The following is a 21,728-nucleotide window of genomic DNA, read 5'->3' as shown; positions in this document are numbered from 1 at the left end:
GACACACACACATCTTTATCCTTTGGTTTTCCAATTAACTTATTATCCTTATTCAACAAGGCATCTAATATCTCCTGCTTCTTTTTTCCCCTTTCTCTTTTTTTGAAAAGTATTTTGTTGAATTAGGAAACCTCTCACCACTACCTTACTCGCATCCCATATTACAATTAAATCTGTTTCTTTAGACTGAGGTAAAAAAAAAATATTGTAAGGGAGTGTTGCCCCTTACTCATAATTTGTTCATTTTGCAATACCACATCATTTACCTTCCACCTAAATGAAGAACATTTCCCTCCTGTTATTGTCATAAATATGTCATTGTGATTGGATAATATCTTAGGTTGAATTTCTACCTTTTTTACCCTAGTTGTTAACTCTTTCAAAGCCAATAAAAGGTGTATTCTGCTTGAAGAATTGTTTGCATTTGAGAAAAAAGTAACTTTGTGTTCTAATGGATGCTTAAGTCGCCATAGGTCAGTTAAGTCAAAATTGGACACCATATCAAAAAAGGCATTTGGCAATTTCCCTTATTTTGAATCTGTTTTCCGTACCGTTCTATCTAGGTCAAGGGAAATGACACAATTAAAATCACCCATCATTATTATTTTACTATCACACAAATCAAACAATTCCTCTTCCAGTTTGTTTGTTTTTTAATCAGTTTTCCGTTCATTGGGGGCATAAATTCCCACTACAGTAACTGGTTCTCCATCTAGTCTCACTTCAATAACCATCATTCTGCCTTCCTCATCTTTAAAGATGAATTTAGGATCTAGTTTGGGGTTAACATACATAATTACCCCTCCCTTTTTGGTTTAATCAGAGGAGATAAACTCTTGCCCCAGACCTTTATTTGTTATTTATTTATAAATATTTATTTATTAGTAGTTTTCTATGTTGTCTTTTTATATGTGTGTCCTGCAAGCAAATGATGTCTAATTTCTACTTTGACAATATATGCACTGTTTTATTCATTTTCATTTTGCTATTTAGTCCATTTACATTCTATGAAATAAATATAAGATCCATTTTCTATTATATCTTATTTATCATTTATATATATATATATATATATATATATATATATATATATATATATACACATTTTTTTTTGACAGTTCCAGTTTTCCTTCTACCCCCTTCCCTCTTTACTGTTTATCCTCTTCTTCTTCCTTCTCTTCTTCTTATTCTCCATGCTCAATTCCAAAATCTCACCACGAAGGCATTACAAAGGCATGTGCTTTCACTGGTGCTACACACCTCTATTTTTTTACCTTCATAAGTATAAGAAATCCCTTCAGGTCATTCCCGTCTGAAGCGGAATTTTATCTTTTTAAGGGCTTCTGTCAAAAAATTGTAATCCTCTCTCTTTTCAGCAGTTTTACTGGAATGTCTTTTAAAATTATAATCCTTCATCATCTATTTCAATACCTTTCTCATAATATGTCTGGAGCACTCTGTCTTTGATACTTCTAGAATTAAAAAGGACCAGACAGTCCCTGGAAAGATTTTCTTCTTAGCATATGGACATTTAACCCTGAACGCACACTCAATAGCTGTATCCACGTCCTGTTGTTGCATCTCAAGCAAAGACACAAGTGCTTCGGTTATTTTATCCCTTATTGCTACATCTGATTGCTGAGGAATAGATCTGAATCTCAAAAGCATCGCTTTTTGCCTTAATTAAATTAACACCAAATTATCCACCGTTAATTCCTGAGTTGCTGTGGCTGCCACAACTTCCTCTAGCATCTTTTCCTGTTCCTTCCTTATTTCTTTATTTTCCTCTTTATTTATTTGGACTGCATCTTGAAGAGTTTGCAGTTTTCTCCAAATTACTTGTTTTACTTGCAAGAGCCTTTATTTTTGTTGATAATTCACCTACCACTTTGGTGTGGCTTTGAAGATCTTTCTGCATTTCCATCATTACCTCCACAAGGTCCATCTTTGGTTCTCCCTCTTGGATAAAGCCTTTCCTTGATTGGCCAGGTGTCAATGCCAGATTCTTCTTTTGTAAGGCCATTTTTAATTTATTAGCCAGGAAAATAAAAAATATATAATTCCACAGGTGATAACCATTGTGGCATTTTCCTTTCGAGAAGGTCCTTATACCTTATCCAAACTGTATAAACTCCTCCTTACTATATGATTTAGGAACCCTCTATGTCAGCGGTCTGCAAACTTTTTCAGCAGGGGGCCAGTCCACTGTCCCTCAGACCTTGGGGGGGCAGACTATATATCTTTTTTTGGGGGGGGAATAAATGAGTTCCTATGCCCCACAAATAACCCAGAGATGCATTTTAAATAAAAGGACACATTCTACTCATGTAAAAACATGCTGATCCCCAGACCGTCTGCGGGTCGGATTTAGAAGGCGATTGGGCCGGATCTGGCCCCTGGGCCTTAGTTTACCTACCCATGCTCTATGTACTTTAACTTTGTCATACCATAAGTCAAACAACTCCAAGTTCAATAGGCTAGCTATCTTTTTCTCTTGTCTAGCAAAGGACCTCTCACTCATCTCTCATAACCAGCACTGCCTGTTGGCAGTCTGTTGCTGATACCTCTCCCCTAAGCATCTGGAGAATTCCATGGCATCCCCAGAATCTTAGTTAACAGCTTGTGGGATGGGGGCTGACAGGCAACAGGCAATTTCATCTAATGTATATGGTGTTCCTACAGACATGGGAGCAGCCCTATTTTGCTCTCTTCCAGAGAGATGGTATCATTTTGAGGGGAGGAGCACACAGCAAGTCTGTCTTTTCCATGCAGTGCTTGGGAAACGTGGCCTTGGTTAATAGACAAGCAGTATCTTGTGATGTTTTGCAGGATATCCCTTGTGGGGTTTTTTTCTCTGCAAAGCTGACACTTCCATCGAAATAACCCCTCTGTTCCCTTTCCATCTGCGCACCATATTGCATCATGTTTAATCAGTAATCCCCAAGCAGTCCTCCTGATGGCACATCCTGCCAGGTTTCAGTGGGTGTTCCAGTGTTTGCAGAGCATGTGAGATCAGCCTCAGAGCAAATGGCCTCTGAGGTGGCAAGTGGGACTCCAGTCTGGCTTTTCTTTTTTTCTTTTTTGGTAGCCGGCCTTGGTGACTATCTAATCTTTGTGAATTCCATTCAGAAAGCAAAGCGGTGAGGGCCAGAGTCTGGTTTAATTTTATATTGCAGGTTATTGTGCTGGAATGAAATGAGCCTTTGATTATGATGATTTGCATAGTGCCGTCTGTGTGCTTTACAATGAATGGGTGTGAAAGCTCCCTGTCCTCAAGAGGCTTGCAATCTAAAGCAGATACAGGGGAACAATGTGAGGTGTTTAGGTGGTAGATGGGCCAGGACAAAAAGTGGTTTGAGCTACCTCCTTTTCCCTCCCTCTCTTCCCCACCAAGCAGGCTGCTGGGGGACAGCCAGGAGTCTGTCTCCAGGGGTCCAAGCTGGTCACTTGCAGAGGGCTCTCCCTCCTTCTGTTGCTCCATCAGCTCCCCTCCCATTTATTTCTCTTTCTTGCTTTCCTTCTCCACAGTCACATGAAAGTTGGCTGAGAGGCAGAAAGAAAGTAGGCTGGAATGGGAACGTATGGTCGATCAGAAGGAGAGTAAGATCTGGACATTTTCCAGGAAGGTATCTGGGCAGTAGCTTCTGACCAGCGGGCAAGAAAGGAACATGGGCTTGAGAAAGGGGTGCAAAGTCAAATCAAAAGCCAAAGAGATAGAAAAGGGCCAGAAGTCACCTTCAAAAGGCTTGACATCAGCCTATGGGATGGGACGTTTAAAATGTGTGTATTATTTTAAACTTCTTAATCACACAGCGCTGTAGAGCAGTACTGGAGCTGTTCTCTTCCTCCCCTCCCCTGCTACTGGGCACCTCAACTCTCACCAAATTCACACCATACTTTTAAAGCACAATGATACTACTTTGAATCAACATGGCTTCCCCTCAGGAATTCTGGGAGCTGTAGTTTGTTAAGCATTCTGAGAGTTGTGAGGAGGCCCATATTTCCCTCACAGAGTTCCAGTTCTAGAGTTCCCTGTGAAGAGAGATTGGCAGTTAAGCCACTCTGAGAATTGTAGCTCTGTGGGGGGAATAGGGGTCTCTTTATCAACTCTCAGCACTCTTAACAGACTACAGCTCCCAGAATTCTTTGAGGGAAGCCATGACTGTTTCAATGGTATTCATAGCACTTTAAATGTGTGGCGTGAAGGTGGTCCCCGAGGCACAGAGGAAGGAGAAGTTGGTGGTGGCGGAGGGGGAAGGTGAGGCAGAGGCAACTTAGGTGTCTCCTCTGCCGCGGGCCTGGCTGGGCCCATCTCTGCCACCACCATCTTCTCCCTTTCAAGGCCTCTCAGCATCCTCAAAAAGCCAAGGAAACGTGTGTCTTGCCTCCAAAATAATTGTGTTTATTGTAACCAGTCGATGAACCAAACTCATACAAGCAATTCACTAAGATTTATTTCATCTGGTGACAGCTCTAAAACATATAAGATTAAAAATAAAAATAGAGGCAAACACTGCAAGGCACAAGACATTCCCCAGTATGATTTTTATTGTTTTATTTACTGAATTTATGTACTGCCCTATACCTGCAGGTCACAGGATAACATCAGAATATAAAACCACAAAATGCATAATCAAATAATTAAAAAACAATCACCACCACCACCCAACACATTTTAAAAGGGCATAATATGTCAATCAAATCAACCAAAGGCCTGGTTAATGAGGAACGTTTTTGCCTGGCACTTAAAGGTGTATAATGAAGGCTCCAGGCGAACCTCCCTGGAGAGAACATTCCACAGGCAGGGAGCCACTGCAGAAAAGGCCCGTTTGTGTGTTGCCACCCTGCAACTTGCTTTCTGTCCGGGAACCATGCCAAAGCGCAAGAATGAAACAACTGGAACACACTGAAACCCTTTCACTCCCTTTCTGGGAAAAGTCCAAAAATGGTCCCAAGACAGCTTTCTGTTCATGCTCAGAGGAACTCATGGGGCAGGACTCTGGAAGAAGGAGGAGAAAGGGGGAGGGAACTGGAAGGGTATATATGCTTGTGCACATGACTGTGAACTCATGCATGCTTTTTGTGAGTTATCACACTTGCTCCTTCTACCAGTTCATGGATGGTAGAAATAAACCTTTTTCTCTGAAACTATTCCTTGAGTGTCTGTTGACTCCCACTTCCCTTTCCCGGGCGCAATATTTTTCCCACCCGAGGGCAAAGCCTCATAAGGCTACAGGATCTCTCAGACTGTCTGTCCTGGGACACCAGCCCAAACTAGTAGGTCCTGCAATGATTCTGCAATTGCTCTGGCTGAGACTCTGGAAGTGGACTGGCCATGTTATAGTCCTAGCTCAATCTATTTCCCAATAAATGGGCTGTTGCTCAGGGGGCGCATACTTCTTCTTTGCAGGCAGAAGCTCCTCATTTCAGTCCCTAGCAGCACCTCCAGCTAGGGCTGGGAGATACCCAACCCCAAAATCCTAGAGAACCAGGGCTGCCCATCAGGACATGGGCCTGCTCCTGACTCAATATTAGCAGGCCTTCCTGTATTCCACCAGAGTGCCAGGGCCTAACACATCCTCTTTTGGACCTCTGCACACAGGTGAACTTTACCTGCATGTTCAAGATGGGAACAGCGTCCTCATGTGCTCCTGATAGTATAGGCCTTAGGCTCTTTGGTGCAATGCCAGGGGTCTTGGCCCATGTGTTACTCCCTTGTGTTTTGCTTCTGCCCAACCCACGTTGCAGATAACCCTGGGAGCCTCCACAAGCCACTGCCTTCTCCATGGGAAAATTTTGTGCTATCTTGGCTGTGCAGATTCCAAAAGTACCCTCCAACAATGGCATTGCTGGCATGAAGTGGCTGTTCTGCGCCAGCTATAAACAGATGAATAATTTAACTGCTTCAGTCATGTTGTGTTGCTGTTTCCCCAACAGGCATAAATTCTTGGAAAGAGAGGATGGCACAGCGAAGCCCGATATTCTCCACACTCGGCCCAACTGAAAGGTATTCTGAGGCATGTAAGGGAACTGGCTTTGGTGGGGTGGCAGAGGGTGTGTGAGGTGTGTGTGTGTGTGATTTGAAATATTTATTTATTGAAGGTTTCCCAGACCCGGTAGCCCCCTCCATGTGTTGCTGGACTCCAGCCTGCATCACTACCAACCATTGAATGTACTTGCTGGGAATGAGGGGAGTTGGAGGTCAAATAACATTCGGTGAGGAAGGCCCATTTACTCTATGCCCATCCTTCCATGGAGCTCTTACAGGGTCAGGACAAATCTCAGGGGCAAAAGGACAGTGCTTTGCTTGCAGAACATCCCAGGTTCAGTGCATGTCAGGAAACACACAGGGTTCATGTTTCCCCACTATGGTGCATTTTCAGGTTTAGCTCAGCTGAGTGTGAGAGGGGCCAAAAGAGGATTTGCCTGTTTGGACCCAAAGACTTTTGCCCATTGCTAAAGAGCAGCCATGAGAGGGGGCCTCTTGCCTTCCAGCTCTCCTTGTAGGCTTCTTCCTGATAATGTCTGATTGGCTGATGTGGGAAGGAGGATGCTGTGTTCAATGGATCTTGGTTAGGGCTGGGCAATATATTGATATATCATCCAAAACCGGTTTGAAGTCCATATCGTGATATCGGTTTCATAATTTTTGACCTGGCAATACATCACAAATCATGATGTGTGTGTTTGTGTGTGTGCTATGTAGGAATCGCAATGTGGGGGAAACCGTGCTGCCAGCCAATGCCTCTACATAGCTCCATCCTTATTTCAGACTTCGTGATATATCACAATGTTTAGTTGGTGATGTATCACGATGTTGAAAACCAGATATCGCCCAGCCCTAATCTTGTCTCTGATTTGGCAGGACGCTTCCTAAGAGTCACGAAAGCACCAATGCCCATCTGTCAGTGGAATCAGTCGCAGGCCAAGATCTGAGCACAGAGCTGTACTCAAAGGAGGACTAGGCCAAGGATGCATTTGGCTGCAGAACAAGTGGATAGGAAACATGGGGCAAAAGCAGCCAAAATGATCAAGGGGATGGAACAACTCCCATATGAGGAAAGGTTGCAGTATTTGGGGGGTTTTGGTTTAGAGAAAAGGCAAGTAAGAGGTGACATGATAGATGTGTATAATAGAGGATTAGACAAATTCATGTCGGAGAAAGCTATTAATGGCTACTAGCCATCATGGTTATGCTCTGCCTCCATCGTCAGAGGTATTTATGCTTCTGAATCCAGTTGCTGGACACCATGGGAGGGGTGGGTGCTCATGTGCTCAGGTCCTGCTTGTGACTTTTCCAGAGGCATCTGGTTGGTCACTGTGAGAACAGGGTCCTGGACTACATGGGCCACTTTCTGCCAGACCCAGGAGGCTCTTCTTAGGTTCTTACAACTGGCTGGCACACATGGAGACAGAAAAGGAACAAGCACTGATGCCTGGAGAGACTAAAAGCCACACAGGCAAGGCCAGAATTTGGCTCTTGCTGAGGTGAAGATCTGAGCCTGACCCAAAATCAATTTTCACCAGTCCAGATGAGGGGAACTGATTCACTACCAGGTGTGTGGATCCCTTCTGGTCCTTGGGAGCATAATCCTGCTCCTCTCATGGCTCACAACAATGCTGCACAATACACAGACCAATGCACATCCTGGCTGATTCTGGTGCACAATAAACAGTTAATTATAATGGCTTGAGCAGTGTAGTGTAATGGTTAGAGTGCTGTGCTAAGTATGGCAAGAGCCAGGTTCAAATCCTCACTCACTCTGTGTTCACTGGGTGACCCTGGGCCAGTCACTGTCTCTCAGACTGACCTGCCTCATAGTGTCATTGGCAGAAAGTATTCTATTGACCTCCTTGGAGGAGGGGAGGATAAGATATTGTAGAAATAAGCGGGGTGTTGGATAAGTACTTGCTCCATAAAACCAAGGATCTCCATCACTTCCTTCTTTTAGACGAATCCGGAACATCCCCCTCCACAGCCAAGCTCTGACGGCCATTCCTCTTGGGTCAGCGAGACTCGTGGACCAGCTAGAAGACAGGATTCTCAGCCATGAGAAGACGACAGCCGCCCTTGTGGAACACGCTTTTCGCATCAAGGAAGACATTGTTTGCACACTGCATAGGATGCAGAACAAAGGCGGAGGGGACCGGCTGGCCAGGCAGCTCTTGGAGGAGCACATCCGCAACATCACAGCCATCGTCAGGCAGCTGAACCGGGACATTGAGGTCAGTGGTAATTCTCTGGTGGTATGGTGTACCCAGTCTTCACATTTTAAAATTTCTGAAGGTGCGTGGTTTCTTTCTCTTTTTAAAATTTATTATGTTTATATACCACCTTTTCCTCCAAGGAGCTCAACGTGGCATAGATGGTTCTCCCTTCCCCATTTTTATCCTCACAACAGCCCTGTGAGGTAGGCTAGACTGAAAGATAGTGATTAGCTCATTGTCACCCTGTGAGCTTCATGGAAATTTGAACCCAGGCCTTACAGGTCATTATCCAACACTAACAGTCACACCACACAGGTGGTTCAAACCTAAGAATCTGCAGCCCTTCTTCATGTTTCCCTTTTAATCAAGAGAAAACAAATGTTGGAAATAAATTATTATTTATTGCTTGTTTAGTGCCATCCACGTGCCTAGTGCTTTATACAAGTAGACAGTTCGCTGCTGCCAAAGAACCTACAGTCTCAATTTCTGCACAGAGGAAAGCAGAGACTGATGCAGAGGTGGGAAGAGCACTGCTGTTGCACTTGAGACCTGCTTGTGGGCATCCCATAATAGGCATCTGCTTGGCCTCTGTGAGAACAGGATGCTGGATTAGATGGGCCATTGGTCTGATCCAGGGGGGCTCCTGCTATGTACTTAGGACATAAACAGGGAAGAAACATGCAATTGTTTCATGTACCTGCCCTTAGGCTTATTTACAGGAAGAATTGGGACAAATTCTTTACAGTTCTATTTGAGAGCACATGAGTACCACACACCAAAGATCACACATTTACACACAGTGTTAATTAGTCTGGGATAATTACCATCCCCACTAAGGTACATTGCAGTCTATTTGTTTTTAATTAATCAAAATATCTGAGATGCATAATTACCACCTTCTGGTTTTTCACCCAAAATCACAAAGGACACCCCCCCCATACACACACCACTTGTCGGTGAAGCAACCCCAACTGGCTGTGGTATATGGGCAAATTGGTGGGGTTGATTGTGTGGTTCTTTTACAAGCCAGGCTGATGGGATTGATCATGCATTTCTTTCTCCATGTGTCAACAACATGTATACACAGTCAGCACATAATGTGCCCTGTTTAGGCATACTAAAGGCCTCTCTCATCCAGCATCTTCCTTGCCACAGTGGCCAACCAGATACCTCTGAGTAGCCCACAAGCTCAACATGAAGGGAGCACCCTCCCCTTGCAGTTGGTATGTAGCAGCAGAGTGCCTCTGAATATGAACAAAATTGCCAGTGACAGATCCATTCTCCATGCCTTCCATCTAACCTTGGTGCCCTTCAGTAGTTTTTGGACTACAGTTCCCATCAGCCCCAGCCAGCATGGTCTATGATAAGAGATTTGGAGAGATGCATGAATGTGCATAGGGATTATGGGTCCTGAGGTCAAACCCCAGGGCAACTGGAGCATGTGTGAAGGACTCTTGACAGCTGACGCACTCCATCAGCCACTCTGCACCACACACTTAAGAGGGGAGTCGTCCATTTCACTCCTCTGCAATTATAGGCTCTACAGGAACAGATCCGTGTCAGGGATAACCTCAGTTACGGAACGAATTCGACACTGAAGAGCCTGGAGATGCGTCAGTTATCTGGTCTGGGAGATCTCAGAGGTCGAGTTACAAGGTAATTTTTTCTTTGTTGTTGTTATTTCTCTAGCAGCTAAAGCAGATTTCTGGGGTTTTGGGGGGAGGTGGGCAGGCAGAATCAGCCATACTTGCAACCACAGCAAATAAGAGAGTGAACAACATTCCCTGACACTGAAGCAAACCAGAGAAGCAGCTGCTTCTGCAAAGCTTTGTACGCTTTGGGACTGAATATAATATGTAGATCAGCCTTACCCAGCCTGAGGACGTCCAAACGTTTTGGACTACAACTCCCATCAGCTCTCACATCATACAGCTGTGCTGACTGGTGCTGATAGGAGTTATAGTCCAAAATATCTGGAGGACCCCAGATTGGGGAAGGCTGCTGCAGATTCTACTTACTGTGTTATGGTTCCTCTCCAGTCACGCACAACACCCATAGTAATCAACAATGTGTTTTGCAAAGGCTTCATCCCAGCCTAAAACATTCAGTTCTTCACAGAAAAAGACCAGCATTTTCAAAACAATGACTCAGGCAAAGTCTTTAGTGGAGGTCTGTTTCTTGTTTTCTCTCCACTATCTTTTTGCCTTCCCCACTTTAAAGAGGACAATGAGAAAATGGTGGCAATACTGATGGAGAATGACTGCCTTTGGGTCACAGCTCAGCAGCTGAAGACCAGTTGACTGAAGGGAGCAATCGGCAAAAATCCCTGTCCATGACAATTTGTTGATCATTTGTTCTCCCACACAAGGAAAGCAAAAATAGCATACTGAAGCATACTGCTTCTGCACATTGAACTGTCAGGTGTTTCTGAAAGCTAGTTATTGTTTTCTTCCTTATAGGTGTCATCATATTCTTTGAAAAATTGTAGGTGTAATTGTACCAGTGATCAGGGATGTGTATTGTTGTGAGTCAGAAAAAGAAGGCTGCTGCCCTTTGGAGGTAGAACTTGGGGTATCTTGCAGCATGGCAGATGATCCTTCTTTGTACAAGATTCTGTGAAAACACGGTTGTGGACCAAAAACACACCCACCTGGGGGGTCTGAGCCATTCACTGGCTCGCCACTGCCTTGCTCAAGGCCAGTTTCAGATCTGTTTATAACAGGGATGGGGCAGAGAGAGAGATTTGATTATAGTTGCAAAACTTTCTATGTGAACCTTCTGAAACTGCCCTTACTGAAAACAATACCCAAAGCAAGGCACACCTCCGAACATGGTAGGGGAAACTGTGCAGAAAACATATATATTTGTGAAAACAACACAAAACATGCATTCTATTAAGGAAAATTGCTTGCAAAAATGTGTGTGTTAGGCAAAATTGCATCCTAAATGAAAACGTTAGTGACTAAAATACTGACAACTGTTTGGGAGGACTGTCTTTTTTAATTGCAAATGATGGCCTAGGTGCATTAAACCAAATTTGAGACTGGAACAATGAGGGGGAACCAAAATTGGCAGATACATCCATTCCATGTTTATTCCTATAATTTTGACTGTATTCAATCACCAATTAAATTACTCCTTGGCCTGCACATTATATGCATACACATGCATTCTTGAGAATGCAGAAACGTCTTACAACAAGGTGGGCTATTTGTCCATCCAGCCCTGCATTGCCTCCTCCATTCACCTGCTACTTGAACCTTCTACCTGGAGATTCCAGGGACTGAGCCTGGGAACTCCTATGGGGAGGGATCATAGCTCCTTGGCAGATCATTTTTCAGCCCCAGTGGTCCCTAATGACACCCATGGTAACATACATGAAGTTGCATTCACAGACTAAGCCAGACCACATGTCAGTCTACCCCAGAATTGCTTACTCCAGCCTTCTCTGACCTGGCATGCTCCAGATACCCCCATCATCCCTGACCAGTGGCCATGCTGGCTGGGACTGGTGGCATTAGGAGCCCAGCAACATTTGTAGGGCACCAGATGTTAGGGGGAGGCTGGCCTACTCTGACTGGAAACAGCTCTTTCAGGGACTTAGTCCCCCCCCCATCTCCATCCTCCATCCAGGGCACAAGAGGCATATTAAAATGTAAAGATGTAGTCTAGCTTGGCAAGGGCAATTAAGCAGAGTGTGAAGCAGGGCTGATGTGGATTGTGGCCTGGAGAAAGTCCTGGGAGTTTGATAGAGAGTCTTGGTGGACTCCATTCAACCTTATGATCCACCACCAGTCTATTTATTTTTCCTGAGGGATCTGAAACATCTAGCTATGATTTCTCCTTCCATTCTACTCTTGCTTTTTCTGTGTTTCCCTGTGACTCAGTTGTTGCTGCTGCTCATTTATAATGTAAGTCAGTGTTGTTGGCATCTGCCTGTCTCGGGAGACAATGGAAGAGTGTGCCTTTGGGGGTGAAGTCAAACCATTGGAGAGTTAGAGCACCTGCTGTGGCTGTAGAGACCAATGTGAGAGTGACATGTTTTGTTGCTGCTGGGGCAGTTGAAGGCATCCAGTTGTGCTGATGCAGGTGCATGGTGATATTTTTTCTTTCTTTGCTCCTCCCAGGAGTCATTCCTCCTTTGGTCACTGCTGTGGATACACAATCAGACTGATTATCTCCAGGTGCTGTGGTTATCTGCAAGGGATTCCCACATGGCATGATTAATGTTGCCAGCCTTCATGTCACATTTGCAGACATCTTTGTAATGCAAAATTGGTCTGCCAATGGGCCTGGTACTTGAAGCCAGCTCCCCATAGAGCACATCCTTGGGGGTCCTGCCATCTTCAAGTTGTGGACATGACCAAGTCAGTGTAGATGTTGCTGAGACAGGAGTGTGAACATGCTGGGAATGTGGACTTGAGAGAGCACATCTTTGTTTGAGACTCTGTCTTGACATTTGACGCCCAAAATCTTCCTGATGCAGCACATGTGGAAAGTGTTTAGGCATCACTCCTGAGTGTTGTAAGTTACCCACAACTCACTTCCATAAAGCAGCGTGTTCAACACACAAACCTGGTAGATCTTCATCTTGGTATTGGTTGTTAGCTTCACATTCTCACATACTCTTTTGGAGAGCTGAGTCAGTGCCACAACTGCATTGCCAATATACTTGTCCTGCTCAGTGTCAGTTGAGAGGCTGCTAGTTATGGAGGAGCTTAAGTAGAAAAAATCATCTACCACCTAAAGAATGTGGTAACCAATGCTGATTTGTGTGGAGTGCTCAGTGGCATAGTGTGGGGAGGGGCTGAGGGGGCTGTCACCCTGGGTGCACTTTGGGGGGCACATCACAGCTCCCTGCCCCGTTGTGAGCTGTTGCACCCTGGCTCCTGCAAGCCCAATGCCGCTCACAAAAGCAGCGCTGAGCTTGCAGGGGCCAGGGTGCACACCTACTTGCGGCACCCTGCATCGTTTTTGCAAGTCTTGCAAAGCGACACTGAGCTTGCGGGGCATAAGGCCAAACTCCATGCCGGCTTGGGCAAAATGGTTGATGAGTCTCTGCAGAGCTTCCTCAGAGTACACTGTCAAGGCTGGGATGTAAGACCAAGCCAGGGATAATGGTTTGTTTACTCTCAGCACAAGCCAGGAGGAAATCAAATGGGCACGGTTTTGCAGTGTTGTGTGAACATGACCAAAGGCTAGCCACGTGACCACTCTCAGGATGCGTTGTTGCTCCGAATAATGGCAGTGTAAGACCTGAGGAGCATAGTCCAGGATCCTTTGTAGGTGGGACCAGTTGCAGAGCATTCACTGGGAACTCAAGACCCTCAAAACATCCAATGTCCCAATAACAGCACAGCACACCTTGCAATGCCCGTGAGAGGCTTTTCAGTTTGCATGCCCCACAGGCGAAGGGTTCCTAGCTCAGGGGCCCCCCGAGCTCCTCAATCTGCAGCTTAGCAGAGGATGTTGAGCCACACCTCTTGAGCCTCATGCTGCTTCATTGGCACCCTAAAAACATTTGCCACTTTGGTTGCTCTTGCAGTATGTCCTGCCACTGACACCAGTGTGTGTAACACAGCTGAGCTGTGGGCAGAGGGAGGTCACATTCTCCTGCTATTGCTTTCTATCCCCCAAAACTGGCTCTGAATGTTAGACTGCCTCTGAATGTGGAAGTTTCATGCAGCTCTCATTGCTAGCCATGGATGGACTGACTGATCCCCCGCAAATCTGACTAACCCCCTTTCAAAGCTGTGCCAGGAACTCTGGAGGATCACACTGACCATCCTCTGTTGCACTGGAACAGGCTGTTCAAAGAGGCAGATCATGCTGCGATGGAGGCCAAGAAGGGCCCACCTTACTTCAAAACATCTTTTCTGTGCCTTCCTCACAGAGCGCGAGGCGTGTTGTTTGGCACAGCTTTGGCAGGAGTAATAGAACAGTGAGTTTTTTCACATTATGCAGCCGCTTCTTAGAACTGTCAGAGATTTTAAAAAGGCTTTTCAGCTACGCAGTGGAAGAAGCCCTCCCTTTACCCCTTTGAGATCTGGAAGACAGCACTGTGCCATAATTTTATAGTTTATTTTAGACACTCACTCTGGTTTGTCAAGATTATACTGTTTACTAGCAAAGCAAACTATCTAGCACTAAAAACCAGCTCTTTCCAATTGCTTTTGTTGTTGCTGAGCCTGCCTGCCGCTGCTGTTTTTCAAATCCAGATCCTTTCAAAGGTTTGCAAACTGATCATTCTTTCTATGAGTCCAAATCAGATGTTGGGAAACATATCCAAAACAGGAGGTGTTAAAAAGTGCTTGAGTAATTTTTAAAAATAAATAAATCACATTTTTTTACTTGTAGGAATAGAACAGGCAAACCTTAATGTGTGTAGCACAATCCTACATCTGTTTACTCAGAAGTAAGCTCCACTGTGCTCAGTGGGGCTAAGTGTGTTTAGGATGGCAGTAGCCATGCTAGTCTGTTGCAGCAAAAACAAAAGAGTGTTTTGTGGATGTTCACAAATTTATAATGGCAAAAGTGTTGTTGTTGTTGTTGTTTAGTCGTCTAGTCGTGTCCGACTCTTTGTGACTCCATGGACCAGAGCACCCCAGGCCCTCCTGTCTTCCACTGCCTCCCGCAGTTTGGTCAAATTCATGCTGGTAGCTTCGAGAACACTGTCCCACCATCTCGTCCTCTGTTGTCTCCTTCTCCTTGTGTCCTCAATCTTTCCCAACATCAGGGTCTTTTCCAGGGACTCTTCTTGTCTCATCAGGTGGCCAAAGTATTGGAGCCTCAGCTTCAGGATCTGTCCTTCCAGTGAGCACTCAGGGCTGATTTCCTTAAGAATGGATAGGTTTGATCTTCTTGCAGTCCAGCTTCCTCAACCTCGGCCCTCCAGATGTTTTGAGACTACAATTCCCATCATAGCTAGGGATCATGGGAGTTGTGGGCCAAAAACATCTGGAGGGCCGAGGATGAGGAAACCTGGTGTAATTACATTATTAAGAGGGGCCCCACAGTCCATTGAATCTCTTGATTTATTGTAATTCAACCTTTCACATTGCCTAAAACCTTGCACACAGGGCAATCAGATACACGTCTACTCATAAGTAAGTCCTACTGAGTTCCGTAGGACTTATTTCCTAGCAAGAGTGCATGAGATTATAAACCAACACACTTAACTGTTTTGATTTGCTGACTGCTGTACCCATGAAAAAAATCAGGTAACTAAAAAAAAAAAATCATTTGTGAAGTATATTGCTTAGCACATGTTAACACTTGACCCTTTTCCAACTAAAGAAAATGGGTTATTATTTTATCTGGGGGGGAAGTTTTATTATTATTCCTAATTTGTGCCCTTGAATACTGCACTATGTTTTAGAAATGACCTCATTTCAAGTTAGCCTATGCCAAAAAATATATTTATTATTTGGCCTTCCTGCAAAAAAACCCCTATTGGTTGGAAAAAGTTATTTCCTGGAGCAGAAATCCTTTCCACCACAATGGTGTGTGGGCTCAGCCGTATATTTTATAAATCCATTTCTGTGTGTGCGCCATGTTGACGCTGCAGTAGTGAAATTAGACCTGCATTTAGGTGACAGCAGCCCTTCTGGCAAGCAGGTTTTCTGCAGGGAGGAGGGGAAGAACCGAGAGCATCAGCTGCTGATGCAGCAGCACCTAAGGCACATCTACACTTTCGTTTGTACTGCGATTCCTAGGCACGAGTCCAATAGGTTTTTCTTTTGTCCTACTGCTTTCACAGGGAAAACTTGTTGTTTACTGCTGATTCAGAACAAATGCCAACCTGTGCCTAGACAAATGGAAGTATGAATGAGCCCCTGGCTGGAAAAGGGGCAGGAAAGTAAACGCTAAGGCACAGAGCTGCAGTTATCTCTGGGACTCCCTCACTCTTGGGATAGGTAAAGGTAAAGGGACCCCTGACTGTCAGGTCCAGTCGCAGACGACTCTGGGGTTGCGGCGCTCATCTCACTTTACTGGCCAAAGGAGCTGGCGTTTGTCTGCAAACAGCTTCTGGGTCATGTGGCCAGCGTGAACCAGCGAACCAGAACAGCGCCATTTATCTTCCCGCCAGAGTGGTACCTTATTTATCTACTTGCACTTTAACGTGCTTTTGAACTGGTAGGTTGGCAGGAGCAGGGACCGAGCAACGGGAGCTCACCCTGTCGCAGGGATTCGAATCGCCGACCTTCTGATCAGCAAGCCCTAGGCTCAGTGGTTTAGACCACAGCGCCACCCGTGCTGGAAAAGGGGCAGGAAAGTTAACACTAGGGCACAGAGCTGCAGTTAACTCTGGAACTCCCTCACTCTTGGGATAAGAGAGGGTGTAATGACAGATCTTCCCTAGTAGGCCTCCTCCCAGTGCAACAAATTAAGCTAGTAGAGGGAACACTAGCAGGTTAGTCATTTGCTTCATCGGAATAGTAGTTTCTGGAAGCCACAGGGGGGGAGAGTGTTTTGTGCTCATGTCCAGCTTGTCAGCATCCCACAGGCACTTCTCTATCCACTGTGAGAACTGAATGCTGGACTAGATGGGCCATTGGCCTAAGCTGTATGGAGAATGTTGTGGCCCAAATGCCACGCAGAGGAGACGATTATGATAGGTTTTATGGCAAAAGAGTGTCTGTAAGAAAGGTATTGATTGCTAAAGCCAGACAATTATCTAGCTGTCTAGCTATCAAATTTGTATACTGCCCTATACCAGCATGCTTATCTGGAGCATACATGGGGTTTATTTCTGGGTAGCAGGCAGAGAAAGCCTTTCAGAAACCATTTTTTCCTGAAAGTTGGTGGCTTTTGTGCAGGCAGCTAAAGCCAGTTCAAAAGAGGGACTGTGTACCCCAAATTCACTATTTACTAGAGAGATTTGGATGTTTCTTGAACAGAAGCCTTCCTTGACCTGATGTCCTCCAAAAGCTTTGGATCACAGCTCCCATCAGTCCCAGTATCATATAACCTTGCTGGCAGAGGCTGATGGGATTTGTAGGCCAGAACATCTGGAGAGCACCAGGCTGGGGAAACTTTGCTATAGGACAGAAAGAAGAATCTCTATACATCATGGAAAGCGAAGTCTCTGGCAAGCTGTTTCCCCCTCTCTTGAAACACACACACACAAATATAATATATTTATATGCAACAGAATGATCTGAGGATACACAATGCAGGTACTTATTGAAGCTAAGCAGGCCTGGGTCTGCTCAGTGCCTAGATAGGAGACATCTTTGAGTTCCATGTGATGGTCAGTGTTGGACTGGAACATGGGATTCCAGGGTTCAAATCCACACTCTGCCATGAAGCTCACCATTTTATGTTACCTATGGATTTTTATATTCTTGTGCAGCTAGGAATCTCTTGGTAAGAGTCAAGCTTGGCTGCCATCTATCACAGTAGTTTCTGAGGAAGCACCAAAATGAAAACATATTCTGGAATTTTCACCCTATTAAATTTGCTGCCGCATGGAATTTGTACATCAGCTTTATTTGATGCATCAGACCTGCCACCTGTCTTCACACGTGTGGAATTCATATAACTTATATTGGACTATTATTTATGTTACATACAGTTTTCATGGACTGTTATTTCTGTTTTAGATAGCCTTCATATTGATTGTTCAACTTCAATAAAACTTAAATTTTGTATCATGTTGCATTTTCATTGCTACGTGGGTCTTCAGTTGTTTATTGGTTGTTATCCATATCTGTATTACATTATATCATATTATGCTGGAGGCTTGAGTCCACTGTTGTATATGAGCTTTATCACCTATTTATCATTTTTGTCATTGATTGGTCCGTGGCTTGTATATTTTGTGTGCGTTATGGAGGGAACTCCTCTTTTTGGTTTACTCTGAATTCCCCACTCAGCCGACGAAGCTCACTGAGTGAACTTGGGCCACTTCCTGTCTCTCAGCCCAACCTCCCTCACAGGGCTTTTGCTAAGGACAAAATGAGGCGTGAGGGAACCAGGTCCACCACCATGATCTCCATGGATGAAACATCAGCAGAGAGGGGTCCTCTTTCAGTTCTCTTGCCTTCAGGGGGTGGGGCTGGGGGGCTGGGAGAGGGCCTTCTCTGTGGCACCCAAAAGCTGTGGAATTCCCTTTTCACAGAGGTGTGTCTCACACCACCTCCTGACACGGATCCCCCCCAAAATGCCACTGCCTGTCCCCCCAACAAAAGCCCTGGCTATGCCCATGTCTTGACCCTGGCCTTTGACCCCAGAGAGGTATGGCTTTAGGACCCACCCTATTCTTTTGATTGTAAATTGTTCTAACTGGTTCTAATGTTTACATTGTTGTAATCTGCCCTGGTCCATTTAGTCCACTTAGCCCAGCAAGCGGGATGGAGGGGGCTTCAGCCCTCACCCATTGTTAATCCACAGAAACTGCTATTCCATGGCACATTGTTTCTTTCTTTATTTTTTAAAAATATTTTTATTAAGCAATTTCAACATATCTGTCAGAGACTGCCTCTAGGTCCCGGCTCACAAAGGACCAACGCTAGCCGGTAGAACGGAATAAAGTCTTTATTGAAGTATAATTTCCATTTCCACATCTTAGCGTGCGTCTCTACGTCTATTCCCTAGATCGGCGAAGTCCCATCTGAATCTCCGCCTCCTGTACACCAGTTCAAGACCCTAGCCTTGCTCCACCTTTTGCGTCTCTCCTTTCGCCTCTGGGTCCTACCACCCCCCGGGGTTCCTTCCTTCCTGGATGCCTCGGATGCGGACCCTTCGGATTCCTCCCCCTCCCTTCGGCGGGCTTTAGGACCTGGCTCCCTTTCCGGGCTGCTCATTGCGCCTCCCTCTGGTACATTTGAACTTGGCGCGCGCGCGCTGTCTCCGACCCTCCTCTCTACCGTTTCCTCGCTCTCTGACGCAGGCGTGGCTGCTGCCGGAGAGCTGCCTGTCGCTGGTGCCTGGAACTCCTCCCCCCTGCTGCTCTCTGGTGGAGTAGCTGGTCCGGATTTCCAGCTGCTGCTCTCTGAATCCCCTCTGGTCCCTTCTTCCTGGGGTGCCCCTCTTGGTAACCCCCCAGCTCTGCCCACGGGAGCCCCTTTCTGTGAATCCTCCGATTCGCTGGACAGACTTAGAGATCTCGGACGGCTATCCTCGCTAACCTCTCCTTCCGATTCCTCGCCATCCGTTCCCTCTGCTCCTGAACCCCTGACATCCATCCCCCCCTCGAAGCCCCCCCTTCCCCCCTCCCCTCCTTCCGGTGTGGGTTCTGGGTGCTCCGTCGTGGCAGGGGTGAGTGCCGGATACAGTTCTTCCCTCGTGTCGTACATCACATCGGGCAGGTCTGGCTCGTCCTCCGTGCGCTCGTCGACGTCGATCTCCTCTGCTTCCATCTCCCTGCCTTCGTGTTCAAATCCCACGTCCTCCCCCAACACGTCCATGTCCATCTCTCCCCCGTCCCCCTCTGAGGGTGATGCCTGCCAGGGACCCCCCAGCCACTTTCTGCGCCACTGCTCCTCTGGTTGATTATCCCACCAATAGGAGCGGTCTGAGGCAGAACCCGAGGGTGAACCTTCCGGAGAGCGTATGTGTGGTGCCGTCTCCTCGTCCGAGTCGAACCCCTGGAACGTGCTGCCTGAAAGTGTGGGTGTGAAGAGCCAGTCATCGAAATACTCGGCTGGCATGGGCCTGTGTGGGAAAATGGCATGGAACTCTTCCTTGAGAAGAGGCTCGTCCAAGGCATAGCCCGGCACCCAACTGTTGGCGCTGGCCGGGGTATCCTCTCTGGCAAGAAGGTATTCTACTCCCTCTTCCCCCCATCTCGAGTCTAAAATCTCTGTGACTTCGTTGATGCGCTCCCCTCTTGGCGACCCCCTTTCCCTGGGTCCTTCTCTGGGCGGATCTGGTGCTGTGCCTGGCTCGTGAAATCTATGCGGTGCTTTGTAGGGCGTGAGCACCGATCTATGGAAGACCGGATGCATTCTGGAACCCTCCGGAAGCGCTAACCGGAAGGCCACTGGATTGACCTGTGCCTGGACTTGGTAAGGCCCTAGCTGCTTATGCCCTAGCTTCTTCTTGGCCAACGATCTGGTCGGCACTGCTTGCGCTGCTAACCAAACCCAGTCTCCCACCTGTATGTCTTCCCCTACTCTCCTGTGTCTGTCAGCCTGCAGTTTGTATGCGTGCTTTGCCAGTTCCAACTGCCTCCTAAGCTGTTCGTGGACTTCCTGCAACTCTGACGCTAATTCTTCCGCTGCCTGCGGCTCCCCCTCCCCCACTCTCTCTAAACCTGGGAAGGTTCTGGGATGCCTCCCGTTGTTGGCGAAGAACGGCGTCACCCCCGTCGACACGTGCTTCGTATTGTTGTAAGCGAACTCTGCGAGGGGCAGGTAGTCCACCCACGTGTTAGGCTGCTGATTGGCGTAGCATCTCAGGTACTGCTGCATGATGGCGTTGACCCTCTCCGCTTGTCCGTTGGTCTGCGGGTGTCTCGCCGACGCTAGATTGATCTTGACGTTCAGGATGCCCATCAACTTTTGCCAGAAGTTCGAGATGAACTGCCGCCCCCGGTCGGATAGAATAGATCGTGGCAGACCGTGGACCTTAAACACGTGGTCTATGAACAGTTTGGCGGTCTGTTCTGCCGTGGCCACCTTCGCACACGGAATGAAGTGTGCCATCTTGGTAAACATGTCCACCACCACAAGCACTGCCGTCTTTCCCCTCGAACCGGGCAGATCCGTGACAAAGTCCAGGGCCACCCGTTCCCACGGCTCAGACGGCGTCTGCAACGGTTCCAGCAATCCCGCCGGCGGTTTGTGCACTGACTTGGCCCTTTGGCAGGTGTCGCATCTCGAGACGTAATCCGCTACTTCCCCCCGCATCTTGGGCCACCAAAAGTCTCTGGTCACTAGTTCTACAGTCTTTTCTCTGCCAAAGTGCCCGGCAGTGGGGGCGTCGTGTAGCTGCTGCAGCACCCTCGCGCGGAGGTCATTCCCCGGCACGTAGAGTGCTCCCTTGCGGATGAGCAAACCGTCTCTGATCTGGAACTCGTCGTCCCTCACCGTGCCCTTGTGCACCTCCTCCATCTTGGCTAGCGCGAAGGGGTCCTCCCGCAACGCTCGACGTACGGCGTCCAGATCCACGGTCGCCGAGGCGCAAGCCCACGCTTCCGGTGCGAAAATGTGCTTGGCTGCCGACGGTGCCTCCTCCTCGAGGTATTGCGGCTTTCTGGACAAGGCATCCGCCATGATGTTGTTGTCACCCGGGATGTACTCTATCTTGAAGTCGAAGTCCGCGAAGAACTCTGCCCATCTAATGTGCCTCTGATTCAGGAACCTCGCCGTGCGCCAGTACTCTAGATTCTTGTGGTCCGTGCGGACCTGCACTGTGTGCCTGGCTCCGATAAGGAAGTGCCGCCACGCTTTGAACGCTGCATGGATGGCTAGCAACTCCCTGTCCCAGATGGTGTAATTCTGCTCCGACTTGCTGAGCTTCCTTGAGTAGAAGGCGCACGGCCTCCAGTCCCCCTGCTGGTCTTGTTGCAACAG

The 21,728-nt window shown here is 46.9% G+C and overlaps 1 protein-coding gene across 6 annotated transcripts in view; it reads left to right on the top strand.

Annotated features, from left to right (window-relative positions):
• The window catches only part of FAM81A (family with sequence similarity 81 member A), a 50,886-nt gene that overhangs the window by 8,384 nt on the left and 20,774 nt on the right, over positions 1-21,728 (top strand). For 4 of the 6 annotated variants that reach the window (XM_083586821.1, XM_083586824.1, XM_083586819.1 and 1 more), the window contains exons 2-4: positions 5,938-6,007; positions 7,953-8,226; positions 9,746-9,864. In XM_083586821.1, coding sequence (XP_083442947.1) covers positions 5,961-6,007; positions 7,953-8,226; positions 9,746-9,864 — 440 coding nt within the window. In that variant the 5' untranslated portion in view covers positions 5,938-5,960. Of the gene's footprint in view, positions 1-5,579; positions 5,603-5,937; positions 6,008-7,952; positions 8,227-9,745; positions 9,865-21,728 lie in introns of those variants that run through there. The other 2 variants (XM_083586822.1, XM_083586823.1) reach the window with 2 other exon arrangements.

This window comes from Podarcis filfolensis (genome assembly GCF_964270895.1).
Source record: "Podarcis filfolensis genome assembly, chromosome: 14".
NCBI lineage: Eukaryota > Metazoa > Chordata > Lepidosauria > Squamata > Lacertidae > Podarcis > Podarcis filfolensis.
This window is presented reverse-complemented; position numbering and strand designations above follow the sequence as displayed.